At 48.4% G+C, this 22,309-nt stretch overlaps 1 protein-coding gene across 2 annotated transcripts in view; it reads left to right on the top strand.

Moving 5' to 3' along the window:
* Nucleotides 1-22,309, top strand: part of GNPAT (glyceronephosphate O-acyltransferase) — a 255,633-nt gene that overhangs the window by 206,550 nt on the left and 26,774 nt on the right. For both annotated transcript variants that reach the window (XM_063917641.1, XM_063917639.1), the window contains exons 12-13: nucleotides 7,452-7,592; nucleotides 20,964-21,063. In XM_063917641.1, coding sequence (XP_063773711.1) covers nucleotides 7,452-7,592; nucleotides 20,964-21,063 — 241 coding nt within the window. The remainder of the gene's footprint in view (nucleotides 1-7,451; nucleotides 7,593-20,963; nucleotides 21,064-22,309) is intronic.

Here is a 22,309-nt window from a genome sequence, read left to right as displayed (position 1 = left end):
AGACGATGAAATGCCATCAACGTCGTCTGCCAAGGCCGATGCCCAATGTCATAGTAGAGAGCATGTAAAATCCAAAAAACAAAAGTTCAGTAAAATGACCCAAAAATCTAAATTGAAAGCGTCTGATGAGAAGCGTAAACTTGCCAATATGCCATTTACGACACGGAGTGGCAAGGAACGGCTGAGGCCCTGGCCTATGTTCATGGCTAGTGGTTCAGCTTCACATGAGGATGGAAGCACTCATCCTCTCGCTAATAAAATGAAAAGACTTAAGCTGGCAAAAGCACAGCAAAGAACTGTGCATTCTTCTAACTCACAAATCCCCAAGGAGAGTCCAATTGTGTCGGTTGCGATGCCTGACCTTCCCAACACTGGACGGGAAGAGCTTGCGCCTTCCACCATTTGCACGCCCCCTGCAAGTGCTGGAAGGAGCACCCGCAGTCCAGTTCCTGATAGTCAAATTGAAGATGTCACTGTTGAAGTACACCAGGATGAGGATATGGGTGTTGCTGGCGCTGGGGAGGAAATTGACAAGGAGGATTCTGATGGTGAGGTGGTTTGTTTAAGTCAGGCACCCGGGGAGACACCTGTTGTCCATGGGACGAATATGGCCATTGACATGCCTAGTCAAAATACAGAAAAAATCAGCTCTTCGGTGTGGAATTATTTCAACACAAATGCGGACAACAGGTGTCAAGCCGTGTGTTGCCTTTGTCAAGCTGTAATAAGTAGGGGTAAGGACGTTAACCACCTCGGAACATCCTCCCTTATACGTCACCTGCAGCGCATTCATCATAAGTCAGTGACAAGTTCAAAAACTTTGGATGACAGCGGAAGCAGTCCACTGACCACTAAATCCCCTCCTCTTGTAACCAAGCTCCTGCAAACCACACCACCAACTCCCTCAGTGTCAATTTCCTCCTTACCCAGGAAAGCCAATAATCCTGCAGGCCATGTCACTCGCAAGTCTGACGAGTCCTCTCCTGCCTGGGATTCCTCCGATGCATCCTTGAGTGTAACGCCTACTGCTGCTGGCGCTGCTGTTGTTGCTGCTGGGAGTCGATGGTCATCCCAGAGGGGAAGTCGGAAGACCACTTGTACTACTTCCAGTAAGCAATTGACTGTCCAACAGTCCTTTGCGAGGAAGATGAAATATCACAGCAGTCATCCTGCTGCAAAGCAGATAACTCAGGCGTTGGCAACCTGGGCGGTGAGAAACGTGGTTCCGGTATCCATCGTTCATTCAGAGGCAACTATAGACTTGATTGAGGTACTGTGTCCCCGGTACCAAATACCATCTAGGTTCCATTTCTCTAGGCAGGCGATACCGAAAATGTACACAGACCTCAGAAAAAGACTCACCAGTGTCCTAAAAAATGCAGTTGTACCCAATGTCCACTTAACCACGGACATGTGGACAAGTGGAGCAGGGCAGACTCAGGACTATATGACTGGGACAGCCCACTGGGTAGATGTATTGCCTCCCGCAGCAAGAACAGCAGTGGCGGCACCAGTAGCAGCATCTCGCAAACGCCAACTCGTTCCTAGGCAGGCTATGCTTTGTATCACCGCTTTCCATAACAGGCACACAGCTGAAAACCTCTTACGGGAACTGAGGAAGATCATCGCAGAATGGCTTACCCCAATTGGACTCTCCTGGGGATTTGTGACATCAGACAACGCCAGCAATATTGTGCGTGCATTACATCTGGGCAAATTCCAGCACGTCCCATGTTTTGCACATACCTTGAATTTGGTGGTGCAGAATTATTCAAAAAATGACAGGGGCGTGCAAGAGATGCTGTCGGTGGCCCGAAGAATTGCGGGCCACTTTCGGCATTCAGGCACTGCGTACAGAAGACTGGAGCACCACCAAACATTCCTGAACCTGCCCTGCCATCATCTGAAGCAAGAGGTGGTAACGAGGTGGAATTCAACCCTCTATATGCTTCAGAGGATGGAGGAGCAGCAAAAGGCCATTCAAGCCTATACATCTGGCCACATATAGGCAAAGGAGGGGGAATGCACCTGACTCAAGCGCAGTGGAGAATGATTTCAACGTTGTGCAAGGTTCTGCAACCCTTTGAACTTGCCACACGTGAAGTCAGTTCAGACACTGCCAGCCTGAGTAAGGTCATTCCCTTCATCAGGCTTTTGCAGAAGAAGCTGGAGACATTGAAGGAGGAGCTAAAACAGAGCGATTCCGTTAGGCATGTGGGACTTGTGGATGGAGCCCTTAATTCGCTTAACCAGGATTCACGGGTGGTCAATCTGTTGAAATCAGTTGGTCCAGTCCCATGTCATTGTCCCAGTACCGATACAACAACGAGGCAGGGGTTATTACTCCAACCTGTTTGTGGTTCCAGAGCCGGACAGCTCGGTACGGCCCATTCTGAACCTAAAGTCCTTGAATCCTTACCTAAAAGTTTTCAAGTTCAAAATAGAATCCCTGAGGGCAGTGATTGCGGGTCTGGAAGAACGGCAGTTCCTGGTTTCCTGGATATCAAAGACTCCTACGTTCATATTCCAATTTGGCCACCTCATCAGGCTTTTCTGAGGTTTGCCCTACTGGATGATCACTACCAGTTCCAGGCACTACCATTTGGCCTGTCTACGGCTCCGAGGGTATTCACGAAGGTGAGGGCGGAGGTGATGTTCCAACTTCGGGTCCAGGGGGTCAATGTTGTCCCTTACCTGGATGATCTTCTGATAAAAGCAAGATCCAAGGAGCTTTTATTGTGGGTCATTCCGAGTTGATTGCGCGTAGCTGCTTTTTGCTTTTTGCAGCTTGTGCAGCCCTGCTATGGGAAAAAAAATTGTGCAGTTTCTAAGTAGGTCTAGACATAAATACCAGCTGCGACGTTTTCAGCCTGTTCGGTCCTGGCTCTGACGTCAAACACCCGCCCTGGACACGCCTGTGTTTCTTCAAACACGCCTGCGTTTTTCTTAGAAAATGGGTCCGAACGCTGTGTTGCCGCCCAGGAACACCCACCGCCTGTCTATCTTCAAGCGATCACCGCTGCTATCACTTTCTTCGTTCCCTTCGTTGTTGCCCGGCGACATCACGCGTGCGCATTATGGCCCCCGCACATGCGCAGTAGTGACCCAGTCGCAGCTGTGCGAGCGAAAGCATGCTGTGATCAAGTCTAAATGACCCCCATTGCTCCATATCGACCACACTATCCAGCTTCTGTCACGCCATGGGTGTAATCTCAATCTACGGAAGTCCCACCTGGAACTGACTCAGCGGCTCCTGTTCTTGGGGATGTTACCAGATATTGTGGCCCTGAAGGTGTTCCTCCCGAAAGACAAGGCGAGAACACTTCAGTAAATGGTCCACATAGTGCTCCGACCTGCTTGTGTATCTATCCATCTTTGCATGGGAGGTTCCATCAATATGGGAGGTTCCATGCCAGAACATTTCAATTGGATCTCATGAGCAAGTGGTCCGGTTCACATCTCCAGATGCACTGGATGATTCGGCTGTCACCTCAGGCCAGGATTTCCCTCCTGTGGTGGCTGCAGTCCTCCAACCTACTGGAAGGCCAGAGTTTCGGGATTCAGGATTAGACCCTCCTCACGATGGATGCGAGTCTGCGAGGATGGGGTGCTGTCACCTAAGGGGCGCAGATCCAGGGCATGCAAGAGGTGTCAAAAATACGGAAAGAAATGCCTGAGCAATGTCGGCAATCTTCATTCCAGGTGTGGACAATTGGGAAGCGGACTTCCTGAATCGTCATGATCTCCACCCGCGGGAGTGGGGTCGCCAACAGCAGGTGTTCCAACACATCATCCACCGGTGGGCCTGCTCGCAGATAGACTTGATGGCTTCTCGTCTCAACAAGATGCTTCACTGGTATTGCTCATGAACCAGGGACCCTCAGAGGAGGGCATGGATGCACTGATGTCGCCTTGGCCTTACCAGATTCCGTTGCTTCCAAGGGTGCTCAAGCAAATCAGAATTCAAGGAGTCCAGGCAGTTCTGATTGCCCCGGAGGCCGTGGTACGTGGATCTTCTGGACATGTCTATCGAAGACCCTTGGCCTCTATCACTAAGAAGCGATCTTCAACAAGGACCGTTCTTCTACCCGGACTTACAGCGACTTCATTTGATGGCATGGTAGTTCAGCGGAACATCCTAGCTCACAAGGCTCTTTCCAAAAAGGTTATTGCTACCATGGTTCAGGCCGGGAAGCCTATGACGTCAAAACACTATCATCATACAGTATCTGGAGAAGATATGTCCCTTGGTGTGAGGAAGGCACGTATCTACCTGCAGAGTTCCACTTGGGACGTTTCTTATGTTTCCTGCAGGCTGGTGTTGATAAGGGTTTGCATCTGGGTTCCGTTAAGGTCCAGATTTCAGTTCTCTCCATTTTCTTCCAGAAGAAATTGGCACTGTTGCCAGAAGTTCAGACCTTCTTGCAAGGGGTACTCCACATACAACCTCCTTTTGTGCCGCCTACGGCGCCCTGGGATTTCAATGTGGTATTGGAATTTCTACAGTCCTCCTGGTTTGAGCCTCTGATGACAGTAGAAGACAAATACCTCAAGTGGAAGACAGTGATGTTACTGGCCCTGGCTTCTGCTAGGCGTGTCTCAGAATTGGGGGCCTTATCGTGTAAAAGTCCATACTTGGTCTTTTCAGAGGACAGAGATGAGCTCAGGACTAGGCAGCAGTTCCTGCCGAAGGTTGTCTCTGTGTTTCACCTGAATCAACTTATTGTGTTTCCGTCCAGTTCTGGCACCTCTGCTCCTCCGGAAGCATTAGATGCGGTGAGAGCCTTGAAGATCTATGTCAAGCGGATGGCTTGGATCAGAAAGACGGATTCCTTGTTCGTGCTCTATGATGCGCAGAAAAGGGTTTGTCTTGCTAAGAAGAAGTCCATTGCTCGTTGGCTTAGGCTTACTATCCAACAGGCCTATGTGTCGGCAGCCTTACCTGTTTCTAAGTCTCTGAAAGCCCACTCTACAAGATCTGTGGGCTCTTCCTGGGCGGCTGCTCGTGGAGTCTCGGCCTTGCAACTATGCCGAGCTGCTACCTGGTCGAGGAAGAACACTTTTGTGAAGTTCTACAAGTTTCATACCCTGGCCAAAGAGGATACACAGTTTGGGCAGGCGGTGCTGCAGCATCTTCAATATTGATAGAGTCAGATATCTACCTTTTAACATTAGCTATATACTAATACCGTGTAGCCGTAATGGCTGCTAAACCACGTGCACATGCTACGCACTCCGTACGCTATTTGCGTATGAAGACCTCGCACGTGGTACGCAAATTAAGTACACACGCTGTGCTGGGTGTATGGAATACCCACAGCGAGCATACACACAGACAGTAACCTTTATAAACTTTAAACACAAAATATGCTTACACTGTAAACCTTAATACCGTGGTACTATAATGGTATAACACTGAACCTTTGTGAGTATGCAAGCTGTTTGAGCAATTGAGATACTCAGAAACCCTTTGTACTAGCTAGAGAGACACAGACACCCTGCTGAGGCTCCAAAACCTTTACTAACGAGCTTTTGGATATATCAAAAGGGGTACACAGTTACAGCTTATACTCTACATGCTAACATCAAATCTAACAGAATAACTACACATAAATACACAATAGCGGCACAATCGCAAATAATAACATACAATGAGAGAGAGAGAGAGAGATCGTGGCACAATTACAATCAGAGATTAAGAATGGTCACAGAGAGAGTACTTACACACCGGGGAATGATTCGCTGCGCTAGTCCTGGTTACCAGCTCTGGGTTAGTCAATGATGAAAACCGTTGTGGAGAGAAGACTGAACTGGGCCAGGCTGGCTGATCTTATATACACTGCTTACAGTACACTACAAAGGGACCTATAATCTCATTGTTCATTGGACACAGGAATGTCTCCTCGCATTATAACAAAAGGTCATAGGTTGGTTTAAACAGGTGGGCTGTGACTATATCAAACAGCTCAGGAGGGAGGGAATCTCAGAATTCCCGCCGCATGGATAATGAACTGCAAATATAGTAAATGTCCAGAAACTACTAATGGACATAACTATTCGCAGGAGCGATTAATCTTTACCTAACCAGCACCGGATTGTTCCTATTAAAATGTTCTTTAGTTAGGTACCAGGAACCATTGCTCAGACCCTATCTGACTCTTCGTATCATGCAAAGAGGAATTCCTTTGTTCAGGGACCAGCTACAATAAACAAACTTACAGTTATTATTAAGGGGAACATGATCTATAAAACATACTATTTGGATTTATTATTTAACGATTGAGTCGCCCGCTAGACGCACACAAACCCTACCGTAAATGCACATACCACGCGCTCGAGCGCACGGCCGCGGAGGCGCCGGCACGCAACTGCGAATATCTGCACGCACGGGAGAAAATGTGCACGTGCAGCGGGCAAGCGCATGGGGTGAATATATGGCAACGTGTAGCATGATATTTTTCCGACTTCGACAGTATGCATTAAAATTATGTTCTCTGCACTAAAACTGTTCTCCATTTGCAATAAACTTCTCTCTTCAACGAGCTGGCCTGCACTTTGTCAGAAGCTTACACGTAACAGTGCCTGGAGTCACTCAATGATTTCAGACTCGCTGTCACAGAGGAAGATGTGCTAAGCCTTGGAGAGTGATAAAGTGAAGAGAGCTAAAGTACGAGCCAATCAGCTCCATAACTGCCACGTTATAGGTGATTAATGATTATGATTTAATAGTTTATCTCTCTCCAATTTATCACTCCAAGTATTAGTACATCTGCCCCACAGACTTTTAAACATAAACTGCAAGAAATACCCATTAGTTATTTTGCTTAAAACTGCTGCATACACAAACTGCTCCCACCCAGAATACACTCAGCTTCCATGGTGTGAAGTTTCCCTGAACCACAGCCGTCCTGTAGTGTTGCCAGGCTTGGGGGGGAAGGGGATTGATAAATGGGGGGATAAAAGCTCTGCTACAGGGGGTATTCAATTAGAGGTGAAGAAACAACGTCCGTTTTTCCCGATGTTTCATCCGTTTTTTTTTTTTTTTTTTTTAAGGCTATCCAAATTGGTCGCCTGCAAAAAAAAAATATATATTCTCTCCCGAAAACATACAAAACATACAGGTTCAGTGAAATGCGAAAAGTCCAGTTTTAGCGCTTAAACAGGTCACTTTTCATCTGCGCATTTCACCTCACCACCCCCAAGTTAAAATGCTGGAGCTGGCTCCCGATCACGCCCCGAACGGAGCTACAATTAAGTAGCTCCATTGAGCGCCATCTGCTGACTGCCGCGGCTAACAACAGTTGAATCCCCCCCAAAGTATGTGATTTTATTTTTTCAACTTAAACCACTACAGTATGTGCCTTGCTTGTCATTTGTGCTCAGTATAGGTCCAGTATGGTAAACCACAGTGAATTGTGACTGTTTACTAAGTGCCATTTCTTCCTTGGCAGGATTTTGAAGAAGGTTGCTTTCTGCTGTCCAAGTGTGATGTAATTCATGTAACTCCACATGAAGTGGTCATGACTGAGAAAGGGACAGATACGGCTGTGTTTTTATTCAGAATGTTTCAGCCCTTCTTAGAAGGTTACCAGGTATGTTTAGTACTGTATGACATCTGTGTGACAGTAGAGATTGATTTGTTTAGACAAAATTTTATATTATTATATTATTTATATTATACAGGATGCATTTACATTGTAGGTTGCAATCGTCATAGCACCACCTAGTTTCTAGGGCTGGGTACACACCGCAAAGATTTATCTGCCAACCCCCGTCACAATGTCTGAGCAGCTAATTGGGTAAGCTATATGTTGGGCCAGACGTCACAGCTGGGCAGGCATTTAAGTTTGCCTGCCCAGCTGTGACATCAGTGTCAGCGGTCCCCACAGCCAGTGTACAGACGGTCGTCAGGTCACCCGTACACAAAGCCAAACATATCGTTATATTTGTAGGATATATCTGCATTAGCTGTGCTGCAGTATGTCTGTGAAAGACTACATTCACAGACATATTGGGCGTGTCTATCGGGCTAATTCAGACCTGATCGCTGCTGTGTGTTTTCACACAGCGGGCGATCAGGTCTGAACTGCGCATGCATATGCACCGCAATGCGCAGGCGCGCTGGTCTGTAGCGACAGGAAGCGATGGGATGGTGCGAAAAAACTATCGCACCAGCGACCGCAAGTAGATTAACTGGCAGAGGGCGTTTGTGGGTGGCAACTGACCATTTTCAGGGAGTGTCCGGAAAAACGCAGGAGGGACCTGGTGTTTTGTGGGAGGAATCGTGACGTCAGCTCCGGCCCCGATCATCGCAGCGGCTGAGTAAGTCCTGGGCAGTGCAGAGACTGCACAAACTGCTGTTTGTGTAGCTCTCCTGCACATGCGATTGCACACCTGCAAGTGAAATCCCCCTCCCCATGTAGGCGGCGACTACCTGATCGCAGGGATGCAAAAAACTCTCTCTAGCGATCAGATCTGAATTAGTCCCTATGTACAGCCAAAGACCCTCATTCAGCTTTAGTTGCAGTTTTGCTAAATTAGCAAAACTGCAACTGCTGGCGATCGCATACTGGGGGTTGCCCAGCATGCTAATGGCAGCCAGTGATGCAATCACAATTCAATTGTGATTGTATCGGTGAATAAGGGAAGCCCCTTGCCTGTGCAGCCTGGCTGTGAAGGCAGTCGGGACACCGACATTTTCCTTATCGCGGCCGCCCCCAAGCCGTACCCGTTTCCACCACCACACCCAGCAACGCTGCGTTGCCGCCCCTGACCAACCCACGAACTCCTTTGCCTGTCAATTATACAGAGGCATTCACATCAATGGAAAGCGATTTGCATTGACCGGTCCGCACATGTGCAGATTGGGCATTGCGCAGGTGCACTAGTAGGTAATTTCGGCAGTAGGCGATCGCATCTCAGATTTGATCCATACTAAATAGGGCCCATAGGACATAGTTGAAACCAGAATCCTCATATATAGAAATCCCATGTAAGTAACTTTCTCTTAAACTTTTTTCTGGATCAGTACAATTATGATTTATAAAAAGCTGCATTTGATGGAGCTGTGTCTTTGTTTACATTTGAATATTTAAAAATTAGCTTTGTCTTTACAAAAATAAGACTAGGTTGCTTTAGTGCAATAGCTACTAAACATAGTTTCTCTAACGTCCTAAGTGGATGCTGGGGACTCCGTCAGGACCATGGGGATATAGTGGCTCCGCAGGAGACAGGGCACAATAATAAAAGCTTTAGGATCAGGTGGTGTGCACTGGCTCCTCCCCCTATGACCCTCCTCCAAGCCCCAGTTAGATTTTTGTGCCCGGCCGAGAAGGGTGCAATCTAGGTGGCTCTCCTGAGCTGCTTAGAATAAAAGTTTAAGTTAGGTTTTTTATTTTCAGTGAGTCCTGCTGGCAACAGGCTCACTGCTACGAGGGACTTAGGGGAGAGAAGTAAACTCACCTGCGTGCAGGATGGATTTGCTTCTTAGGCTACTGGACACCATTTGCTCCAGAGGGAGTCGGAACACAGGTCTCACCCTGGGGTTCGTCCCGGAGCCGTGCCGCCGACCCCCCTTGCAGATGCCGAAGTTGAAGAGGTCCAGAGGTCCAGAAACAGGCGGCAGAAGACTTTCAGTCTTCATAAGGTAGCGCACAGCACTGCAGCTGTGCGCCATTGTTGTCGGCACACTTCATACCAGCGGTCACTGAGGGTGCAGGGCGCTGGGGGGGCGCCCTGGGCAGCAATGTATTATACCTTTTTTATGGCTAAAATACATCACATATAGCCCTTGAGGCTATATGGATGTATTTAACCCCTGCCAGATCTCACAAACTCCGGGAGAAGAGCCTGCCGTTTTAGGGGGCGGGGCCTATTCTCCTCAGCACACGGCGCCATTTTCCTGCTCAGCTCTGCTGTGAGGAAGGCTCCCAGGCTCTCCCCTGCACTGCACTACAGAAACAGGGTTAAAACAGAGAGGGGGGGCACTTATTTGGCGATATGATTACATATGTGAAAATGCTATAAGGGAAAACACTTGTATAAGGGGTTGTCCCTGTATAATTATAGCGTTTTTGGTGTGTGCTGGCAAACTCTCCCTCTGTCTCCCCAAAGGGCTAGTGGGGTCCTGTCCTCTATCAGAGCATTCCCTGTGTGTGTGCTGTGTGTCGGTACGTGTGTGTCGACATGTAGAAGGACGATGTTGGTGAGGAGGCGGAGCAAATTGCCTGTATTGGTGATGTCACTCTCTAGGGAGTCGACACCGGAATGGATGGCTTATTTAGGAATTACGTGATAATGTCAACACGATGCAAGGTCGGTTGACGACATGAGACGGCCGGCAAACAAATTAGTACCTGTCCAGGCGTCTCAGACACCGTCAGGGGCTTGTAAAAACGCCCATTTACCTCAGTTGGTCGACACAGACACAGACACGGACACTGACTTCAGTGTCGATGGTGAAGAAACAAACGTATTTTCCTTTAGGGCCACACGTTACATGTTAAGGGCAATGAAGGAGGTGTTACATATTTCTGATACTACAAGTACCACAAATAAGGGTATTATGTAGGGTGGGAATAATCTACTTGTAGTTTTTCCTGAATCAGATAAATTAAAGTGTGTGATGATACGTGGGTTTCCTCCGATAGAAAATTATTGGAGGTATACCTTTTCTCTATCGTCCTAAGTGGATGCTGGGGTTCCTGAAAGGACCATGGGGAATAGCGGCTCCGCAGGAGACAGGGCACAAAAGTAAAGCTTTTACAGGTCAGGTGGTGTGTACTGGCTCCTCCCCCTATGACCCTCCTCCAGACTCCAGTTAGATTTTTGTGCCCGGCCGAGAAGGGTGCAATTCTAGGTGGCTCTCATAAAGAGCTGCTTAGAGAGTTTAGCTTAGGTTTTTTATTTTACAGTGATTCCTGCTGGCAACAGGATCACTGCAACGAGGGACAGAGGGGAGAAGAAGTGAACTCACCTGCGTGCAGGATGGATTGGCTTCTTGGCTACTGGACATGAAGCTCCAGAGGGACGATCACAGGTACAGCCTGGATGGTCACCGGAGCCACGCCGCCGGCCCCCTCACAGATGCTGAAGCAAGAAGAGGTCCAGAATCGGCGGCTGAAGACTCCTGCAGTCTTCTTAAGGTAGCGCACAGCACTGCAGCTGTGCGCCATTTTCCTCTCAGCACACTTCACACGGCAGTCACTGAGGGTGCAGGGCGCTGGGGGGGGGCGCCCTGGGAGGCAAATGAACACCTTTAAAAAGGCTAAAAATACCTCACATATAGCCCCAGAGGCTATATGGAGATATTTACCCCTGCCTAAATGTACTAAATAGCGGGAGACGAGCCCGCCGAAAAAGGGGCGGGGCCTATCTCCTCAGCACACGGCGCCATTTTCTGTCACAGCTCCGCTGGTCAGGAAGGCTCCCAGGTCTCTCCCCTGCACTGCACTACAGAAACAGGGTATAACAGAGAGGGGGGGCAAAATAAATGGCAATATATTAATATAAAAGCAGCTATAAGGGAGCACTTAATCATAAGGCTATCCCTGTCATATATAGCGCTTTTTGGTGTGTGCTGGCAGACTCTCCCTCTGTCTCCCCAAAGGGCTAGTGGGTCCTGTCTTCGTATAGAGCATTCCCTGTGTGTCTGCTGTGTGTCGGTACGTGTGTGTCGACATGTATGAGGACGTTATTGGTGTGGAGGCGGAGCAATTGCCAAATATGAGGATGTCACCTCCTAGGGGGTCGACACCAGAATGGATGCCTTTATTTGTGGAATTACGGGATAGCGTCAACTCGCTTAAGCAGTCGTTTGCCGACATGAGGCGGCCGGACACTCAATTAGTGCCTGTCCAGGCGCCTCAAACACCGTCAGGGGCTGTAAAACGCCCCTTGCCTCAGTCGGTCGACACAGACCCAGACACAGGCACTGATTCCGGTGGTGAAGGTGACGAATCAACCGTATTTTCCAGTAGGGCCACACGTTATATGATTTTGGCAATAAAGGAGATGTTACATTTAGCTGATACTACAGGTACCACTAAACAGGGTATTATGTGGGGTGTGAAAAAACTACCAGTAGTTTTTACCGAATCAGAAGAATTAAATGACGTGTGTGATGAAGCGTGGGGTGCCCCGATAAAAAACTGCTAATTTCAAAGAAGTTATTGGCTTTATACCCTTTCCCGCCAGAGGTTAGGGAGCGCTGGGAAACACCTCCTAGGGTGGACAAAGCGCTAACACGCTTATCAAAACAAGTGGCGTTACCCTCTCCTGAGACGGCCGCACTTAAAGATCCATCAGATAGGAGGATGGAAAATATCCAAAAAGGTATATACACACATGCAGGTGTTATACTACGACCAGCTATTGCGACTGCCTGGATGTGCAGTGCTGGGGTAGTTTGGTCAGAGTCCCTGATCGAAAATATTGATACCCTGGACAGGGACAATATTTTACTGTCGTTAGAACAAATAAAGGATGCATTTCTTTATATGCGTGATGCACAGAGAGATATCTGCACACTGGCATCACGGGTAAGTGCTATGTCCATTTCGGCCAGAAGAGCTTTATGGACACGACAGTGGACAGGCGATGCGTAGAGGAGTTATTTGGGGTCGGTCTATCGGATTTGGTGGCCACGGCTACGGCCGGGAAATCCACCTTTCTACCTCAAGTCACTCCCCAACAGAAAAAGGCACCGACCTTTCAACCGCAGCCCTTTCGTTCCTTTAAAAATAAGAGAGCAAAGGGCTATTCATATCTGCCACGAGGCAGAGGACGAGGGAAGAGACAGCAACAGGCAGCTCCTTCCCAGGAACAGAAGCCCTCCCCGGCTTCTACAAAAGCCTCAGCATGACGCTGGGGCTTCGCAAGCGGACTCGGGGGCGGTAGGCGGTCGTCTCAAGAATTACAGCGCGCAGTGGGCTCACTCGCAGGTAAATCCCTGGATCCTGCAGATAATATCTCAGGGGTACAGGTTGAAATTAGAGACAGAGCCACCTCGCCGTTTCCTGAAGTCTGCTTTACCAACGTCCCCCTCAGAAAGGGAGACGGTTTTGGAAGCCATTCACAAGCTGTATTCTCAGCAGGTGATAGTCAAGGTACCTCTTCTACAACAAGGGAAGGGGTATTATTCCACTCTTTTTGTGGTACCGAAGCCGGATGGCTCGGTAAGGCCTATTCGACATCTGAAGTCCTTGAACCTGTACATAAAGAAGTTCAAGTTCAAGATGGAGTCACTCAGAGCAGTGATAGCGAACCTGGAAGAAGGGGACTTTATGGTATCCTTGGACATCAAGGATGCGTATCTCCACGTTCCAATTACCCCTCACACCAGGGGTACCTCAGGTTCGTTGTACAAAACTGTCACTATCAGTTTCAGACGCTGCCGTTTGGTTTGTCCACGGCACCTCGGGTCTTTACAAAGGTAATGGCCGAGATAATATTTCTTCTTCGAAGAAAAGGCGTATTAATTATCCCATACTTGGACGATCTCCTAATAAGGGCAAGGTCCAGAGAACAGCTAGAGATGGGTTTAGCACTATCTCAAGAGGTGCTAAAGCAGCACGGATGGATTCTGAATATTCCAAAATCCAAATTAATGCCGACAACTCGTCTGCTGTTCCTGGGGATGATTCTGGACACAGTTCAGAAAAAGGTTTTTCTTCCCGAAGAAAAAGCCAAGGAGTTATCTGACCTGGTCAGGAACCTCCTAAAACCAGGAAAGGTGTCTGTACATCAATGCACAAGAGTCCTGGGAAAAAATGGTAGCTTCTTACGAAGCAATCCCTTTCGGCAGATTCCATGCAAAGGGATCTGTTGGACAAATGGTCAGGGTCGCATCTTCAGATGCACCTGCGGATAACCCTGTCGCCGAGGACAAGGGTATCCCTTCTGTGGTGGTTGCAGGAGGCTCATCTATTGGAGGGCCGCAGATTCGGCATGCAGGATTGGATCCTGGTGACCACGGATGCCAGCCTGAGAGGCTGGGGAGCAGTCACACAGGGAAGAAATTTCCAGGGAGTGTGGTCGAGCCTGAAAAAGTCTCTTCACATAAGCATTCTGGAACTAAGAGCAATCTACAATGCTCTAAGCCAGGCGAAACCTCTGCTTCAAGGAAGACCGGTGTTGATCCAGTCGGACAACATCACGGCAGTCGCCCATGTAAACAGACAGGGCGGCACAAGAAGCAGGAGGGCAATGGCAGAAGCTGCCAGGATCCTTCGCTGGGCGGAGAATCACGTGATAGCACTGTCAGCAGTATTCATCCCGGGCGTGGACAACTGGGAAGCAGACTTCCTCAGCAGACACGACCTTCACCCGGGAGAGTGGGGACTTCATCCAGAAGTTTTCCACATGCTATTAAACCGTTGGGTAAAACCAATGGTGGACATGATGGCGTCTCGCCTCAACAAAACACTGGACAGGTATTGCGCCAGGTCAAGAGATCCGCAGGCAATAGCTGTGGACGCGCTGGTAACACATTGGGTGTACCAGTCGGTATATGTGTTTCCTCCTCTGCCTCTCATACCAAAGGTATTGAGGATTATACGGCAAAGAGGAGTAAGACTAGTGGCTCCGGATTGGCCAAGAAGGACTTGGTACCCGGAACTTCAAGAGATGGTCACGGACGATCCGTGGCCTCTACTTCTGAGAAGGGACCTGCTTCAGCAGGGTCCTTGTCTTTTTCAAGACTTACCGCGGCTGCGTTTGACGGCATGGCGTTTGAATGCCAGATCCTAAAAGGAAAAGGCATTCCAGAAGAAGTCATTCCTACCTTGATAAAGGCAAGGAAGGAAGTCACCGCGAAGCATTATCGCCGTATTTGGCGAAAATATGTTGCGTGGTGCGAGCAGCGGAGTGCTCCGATGGAGGAATTTCAACTGGGTCGTTTTCCTACATTTCCTGCAATCAGGATTGTCTATGGGTCTCAAATTGGGATCTATTAAGGTTCAAATTTCGGCCCTATCAATATTCTTCCAAAAAGAATTGGCCTCAGTCCCTGAGGTCCAGATTTTTATCAAAGGAGTACTGCATATACAGCCTCCTGTGGTGCCTAAGGTGGCACCGTGGGATCTAAATGTAGTTTTAGATTTCCTCAAATCCAATTGGTTTGAACCACTAAAGAATGTGGATTTGAAATATCTCACATGGAAAGTGACTATGTTACTGGCCCTGGCTTCGGCCGGGAGAGTATCTGACCTGGCGGCTTTGTCTTATAAAAGCCCTTATTTAATTTTCCATTCGACATAGGGCAGAGCTGCGGACGCGTCCGCATTTTCTCCCTAAGGTGGTATCAGCGTTTCACCTGAACCAGCCTATTGTAGTGCCTGCGGCTACAGACGACTTGAAGGACTCCAAGTTGTTGGACGTTGTCAGAGCCTTAAAAATATATAAAGGACGGCTGGAGTCAGAAAATCTGACTCGCTGTTTATACTGTATGCACCCAACAAGTTGGGTGCACCTGCTTCTAAGCAGTCGATTGCTCGTTGGATTTGTAACAAAATTCAACTTGTACATTCTGTGGCAGGCCTGCCACAGCCTAAATCTGTTAAGGCCCATTCCGCAAGGAAGGTGGGCTCATCTTGGGCGGCTGCCCGAGGGGTCTCGGCATTACAACTCTGCCGAGCAGCTACGTGGTCAGGGGAGAACACGTTTGTAAATTTTTACAAATTTGATACCCTGGCAAAGGAGGACCTGGAGTTCTCTCATTCGGTGCTGCAGAGTCATCCGCACTCTCCCGCCCGTTTGGGAGCTTTGGTATAATCCCCATGGTCCTTTCAGGAACCCCAGCATCCACTTAGGACGATAGAGAAAATAAGAATTTACTTACCGATAATTCTATTTCTCGGAGTCCGTAGTGGATGCTGGGCGCCCATCCCAAGTGCGGATTATCTGCAATACTTGTACATAGTTATTGTTAACTAATTCGGGGTATTGTTTAGGAAGCCATCTTTCAGAGGCTCCTCTGTTATCATACTGTTAACTGGGTTTAGATCACAAGTTGTACGGTGTGATTGGTGTGGCTGGTATGAGTCTTACCCGGGATTCAAAATCCTCCCTTATTGTGTACGCTCGTCCGGGCACAGTACCTAACTGGAGTCTGGAGGAGGGTCATAGGGGGAGGAGCCAGTACACACCACCTGACCTGTAAAAGCTTTACTTTTGTGCCCTGTCTCCTGCGGAGCCGCTATTCCCCATGGTCCTTTCAGGAACCCCAGCATCCACTACGGACTCCGAGAAATAGAATTATCGGTAAGTAAATTCTTATTTTCCCGCCAGAAGTGAGGGCGAGTTGGGAAACACACCTTAGGGTGGATAAGGCGCTCACACGCTTATAAAAACAAGTGGCGTTACCGTCTCCAGATACGGCCGCCCTCAAGGAGCCAGCTGATAGGAAGCTGAAAAATATCCTAAAAAGTATATACACACATACTGGTGTTATACTACGACCAGCAATCGCCTCAGCCTGGATGTGCAGCGCTGGGGGGGCTTGGTCGGATTTCCTGACTAAAAATATTGATACCCTTGACAGGAACAATATTTTATTGACTATAGAGCATTTTAAGGATGCATTTCTATATATGCGAGATGCGCAGAGGGATATTTGCATTCTGGCATCAAGAGTAGATGTGATGTCCATATCTGCCAGACGATGTTTATAGACACGACAGTGGTCAGGTGATGCAGATTCCAGACGGCACATGGAAGTATTGCCGTATAAAGGGGCGGTCCATCGGACCTGGTGGCCATGGCAACAGCTGGAAAATCCACTTTTGTTACCCCAAGTCACATCTCAGCAGAAAAGGACACAGTCTTTTCAGTCCTTTCGTACCCATAAAGGCAGGCGGGCAAAAGTCCAGTCATATCTGCCCAGGGTTAGAGGAAAGGGAAGAAGACTGCAGCAGGCAGCCCATTCCCAGGAACAGAAGTCCTCCACAGCTTCTGCCAAGTCCGCAGCATGACGCTGGGGCCATACAAGCGGACTCAGGTGCGGTGGGGGGTCATCTCAAGAGTTTCAGCACGCAGTGGGCTCACTCGCAAGTGGACTCCTGGATCCTACACGTAGTATCCCAGGTGTACATTGGAAATTCGAGACGTCTTCCCCTCACAAGTTCCTGAAGTCTGCTTTACCAACGTCTCCCTCCGACAGGGAGGCAGTATTGGAAAAAAATTCACAGGCTGTATTCCCAGCAGGTGATAATCAAAGTACCCCTCCTACAACAAGGGAAGGGGTATTATTCCACACTATATTGTGGTACTGAAGCCAAACAGCTCGGTGAGATCTAAAAGATTTGAACAATTACATACAAGGGTTCAAATCAAGATGGAGTCACTCAGAGCAGTGATAGCGAACCAGGACGATATGGTGTCACTGGATATCAGGGACGCTTACCTACATGTCCAAATTTTGCCCTTCTCACCAAGGGTATCTCAGGTTCGTGGTACAGAACTGTCACTATCAGTTCAGACGCTGCCGTTTGGATTGTCCACGGCACCCCGGGTCTTTACCATGGTAATGGCCGAAATGATGATTCTTCCTAAAAGAAATATGGACGCTTTCCTGATAAGGGCAAGGTCCAGAGAACAGTTGGCGGTCGGAGTAGCACTATCTCAAGTAGTTCTACGACAGCACGAGTGGATTCTAAATATTCCAAAATCACAGCTTTTTCCGACGACACGTCTAATGTTTCTAGGAATGATTCTGGACACAGTCCAGAAAAGGATGTTTTCTCCCGGAGAAGAAAGCCAGGGAGTTATCCGAGCTAGTCAGGAACCTCCTAAAACCAGGAAAAGTATCAGTGCATCATTGCACAAGGGTCCTGTGAAAAATGGTGGTTTCTTACAAAGCGATCCCATTCGGTAGATTTCACGCAAGAACCTTTCAGTGGAATCTGCTGGGAAAATGGTCCGGATCGCATCTTCAGATGCATCAGCGGATAACCCTGTCTCCAAGGACAAGGGTGTTTCTTCTGCGGTGGCTGCAGAGTGCTCATCTATGAAAGGGCCACAGATTCGGCATTCAGGACTGGGTCCTGGTGACCACGGATGCCAGCCTGAGTGGCTGGGGAGCAGTCACACAAGGAAAAAATTTCCAGGGAGTGTGATCAAGTCTGGAGACTTCTCTCCACATAAATATACTGGAGCTAAGGGCAATTTACAAGGCTCTAAGCTTAGCAAGACCTCTGCTTCAAGGTCAGCCGGTATTGATCCAATGGGACAACATCACGGCAGTCGCCCACGTAAACAGACAGGGCGGCACAAGAAGCAGGAGGGAAATGGCAGAAACTGCAAGGATTCTTCGCTGGGCGAAAAATCATGTGATAACACTCTCAACAGTGTTAATTCCGGGAGTGGAAAACTGGGAAGCAGACTTCCTCAGCAGGCATAACCTCCACCCGGGAGAGTGGGGACTTCAGCGGGAAGTCTTCCACATGATTGTAAACCGTTGGGAAAAACCAAAGGTGGACATGATGGCGTCCCGCCTGAACAAAAAACTAGACAGGTATTGCGCCAGGTCAAGGGACCCTCAGGCAATAGCGGTGGACGCTCTGGTAACACTGTGGGTGTACCAGTCAGGGTATGTGTTCCCTCCTATGCATCTCATACCAAAAGTACTGAGAATCATAAGAAGGAGATGAGTAAGAACGATACTCGTGGTTCCGGATGGGTCAAGAAGGACTTGGTACCCGGAACTTCAAGAGATGCTCACGGAAGAACCGTGGCCTCTACCTTTAAGAAAGGACCTGCTCCAGCAGGGGCCTTGTCTGTTCCAAGACTTACCGCGGCTGCGTTTGACGGCATGGCAGTTGAACGCCGGATCCTGAAAGGGCATTCCAGATGAAGTCATCCCTGCCCTGGTCGAAGCCAGGAAGGATGTAACCGCAAAACATTTTCACCGCATTTGGTGAAAGTATGTTGCGTGGTGTGAGGCCAAGAAGGTCCCTACAGAGGAATTCCAACTGGGTCGTTTCCTACATTTCCTGAAAACAGGACTGTCTATGGGCCTAAAATTAGGGTCCATTAAGGTTCAAATTTCGACCCTGTCGAATTTCTTCCAGAAAGAACTGGCTTCAGTGCCTGAAGTTCAGACGTTTGTAAAAGGGGTACTGCATATACAGCCTCCTTTTGTGCCCCCAGTGGCACCTTGGGATCTCAATGTTGTTTTGAGTTTCCTAAAGTCACATTGGTTTGATCCACTCACCACTGTGGACTTAAAATATTTCACATGGAAGGTGAAGATTCTATTAGCCCTGGCTTCAGCCAGACGTGTGTCAGAATGGGCGGCTTTATCATATAAAAGCCCTTACTTAATTTTTCATTCTGACAGGGCAGAATTGAGGACTCGTCCTCAATTTCTCCTTAAGGTGTTTTCTGTTTTTCACATGAACAAACCTATTGTGGTACCTGCGTCTACTAGGGACTTGGAGGACTCCAAGTTACTTGACGTTGTCAGGGCCCTGAAAATATATGTTTCCAGGACGACTGGAGTCAGAAAATCTGACTCGCTGTTTAGCCTGTATGCACCCAACAAGATGGGTGCTCCTGCTTCTAAGCAGACGATTGCTCGCTGGATTTGTAGTACAATTCAGCTTGCACATTCTGTGGCAGGCTTGCCACAGCCAAAATCAGTAAAAGCCCATTCCACAAGGAAGTGGGCTCATCTTGGGCGACTGCCTGAGGGGTCTCGGCTTTACAACTTTGCTGAGCTGATACTTGGTCAGGGGCACACCCTGACTGAGGAGGACCTGGAGTTCTCTCATTCGGTGCTGCAGAGTCATCCGCACTCTCCCGCCCGTTTGGGAGCTTTGGTATAATCCCCATGGTCCTGACGGAGTCCCCAGCATCCACTTAGGACGTTAGAGAAAATAAGAATTTACTTACCGATAATTCTATTTCTCGTAGTCCGTAGTGGATGCTGGGCGCCCATCCCAAGTGCGGATTGTCTGCAATACTTGTACATAGTTATTGTTACAAAAATCGGGTTATTCTTGTTGTGAGCCTTCTTTTCAGAGGCTCCTTCGTTGTTATCATACGGTTAACTGGGTTCAGATCACAGGTTGTACGGTGTGATTGGTGTGGCTGGTATGAGTCTTACCCGGGATTCAATATCCTTCCTTATTATGCACGCTCGTCCGGGCACAGTATCCTAACTGAGGCTTGGAGGAGGGTCATAGGGGGAGGAGCCAGTGCACACCACCTGATCCTAAAGCTTTTATTATTGTGCCCTGTCTCCTGCGGAGCCGCTATATCCCCATGGTCCTGACGGAGTCCCCAGCATCCACTACGGACTACGAGAAATAGAATTATCGGTAAGTAAATTCTTATTTTTAAGAGGGTGCAGTATGGTATGCCGGCGGCCGGGCTCCCGGCGACCAGCATACCGGCGCCGGGAGGCCAACCGCCGGCATACCAACAGCGTGGTGAGCGCAAAGGAGCCCCTTGCGGGGTCGCTGCGTTCGCCACGCTGCGGGCACGGTGGCGCGCTACGCGAGCCACACTATTTATTCTCCTTCCAGGGGGGTCGTGGACCCCCACGAGGGAGAATATCTGTCGGTATGCCGGGTGTCGGGATCCCGGCGCCGGTATACTGTGCGCCGGGATCCCGACATTCGACATACTGAAGACCACCCGTTTTAAGAGTTTGCTACACAGAACTATAAAATTGGTGGGGAAATGAGAGCGAATATTGCAAATTCACAACTGTAAACCTCTTTGTAGACCACCATAGCACGGCACCACCTAAAGGCTATAAGAAGGTACTGTAACCCACTATGAAGAGAAGAGGGATACTAACTGAGCAATAAATATCATTTAATTTTCCTTTTTCCTAAAATGTTATGCATTATTCGAGGTTTTAGAATATTGTAAACAGGAAAAAGCAATGTTTGCAGTTACAAAAGACTGTTATTTACATGGTATATTGGTTGTTCAGGTTGCTTCTCAATTTTTTCCAGATAGCCTGCATGTACCTTTCACAGGAAGTGACTGAGAGCATAACAGAAAAGCAGTACATATCCGGTGTAAGGAGTTTTATCACACAGCGCATCATAGCCAGTGAGTGTTACATCATTGGGTACAGTTTTATAATAGCATTCTTGCATTTTATGTCTTTGTTGTTTTTCTTCTGCTATAACTATTTATGGTGAGGTAAGAGGTTGAATTAGTACCACTGTTCTTCCTTTTTTTTTTTTTTTTTTTTTTTAATGATGCATGTTGACAGATCTTTCCCCAGTAATATATTGCACTGATTTTGCTCGACCTTACAAGTGGTGCAAGTAAATAACATTCCCTGCACAACACACAACTGAAAATGTTGTGGAGGTGCAAGTACCATTGGTTCTAATAATTTAACTCACAGACTAATAAATGTCACCCAATGGGGTCGATTCAATTCGGCAATTTATGAATAGCGCCGGGAATTAGCTCCCGACGCTATTCAATTCAGCTAAAGTTAAGTCGGCGAATGCCCGTTCTCGACGACTTAACAGATAGTTTTGTCGGGAGAACGGGCATTCTCCGACTTAACTACCCGCGGCGATGCTGTTTCCCAACAGAATCAGCCTCGCGCTGGGCGTGCGGCAGCACTTTTGTTGGTTTTCTTCTCTCACCCCCCGGGGATGAGAGAAGAATTCCCGACAATTGCGGGTAACTAGCAGCTGAATGTTAGGGTCTCCTGCTCTGTGCTGCCACGTCGTCATGGCAACCGGGAGACAAGTGCTAGCGGAGTAACCTGAGCGTAGCTGATACTCCGGTTCGGGTCTTTTGCTGTGCGGTAGTTACAGGCTCTGTGCACGGCAGGGGATCCGGTGCTGGTTTTTGTGCTCACAGTCTGTGAGGTCTGAGTGGGGCGTGGACAGCACCTGCTATATAAACCCTCTTCTCAGGTTAGGCAGATGCTGCTGAATCTTTGTTGGTTAGTCAGTTCCTGAAAGCTAGCTAGTACTGTGTAAACTTTGTATTTGTTTGTTGCTTACTGCAATTAGGCCTTGGGATTTGGTATTACACTCTGCCAATCCAGACCTAGCAGTAAGACTGGAGTCAGTCGTTTAACCTGCTGGGGTTCTTTTGCTACTCTGTGAACCTAGCAAGTTTGCGGCTGTATTCTCAGACTTGCCTGCCAAAATCCTTTCTCACTGTGCAAGGTGTTCAGGTGTCAGTTTAGTGGCAGTAAGCTGAACAAGTGCACTGCAAGTGAGGACTAGGATTGTGGAGATTCTCCTTGTGTCTATTATTCCATCTCTGACCAAGGAGTTTACTGCCACACCCGTTGGTAACCCTTTAGGGTTTTGCTGTTGCCCTT

This window comes from Pseudophryne corroboree, chromosome 4 (genome assembly GCF_028390025.1).
Source record: "Pseudophryne corroboree isolate aPseCor3 chromosome 4, aPseCor3.hap2, whole genome shotgun sequence".
NCBI lineage: Eukaryota > Metazoa > Chordata > Amphibia > Anura > Myobatrachidae > Pseudophryne > Pseudophryne corroboree.
This window is presented reverse-complemented; position numbering and strand designations above follow the sequence as displayed.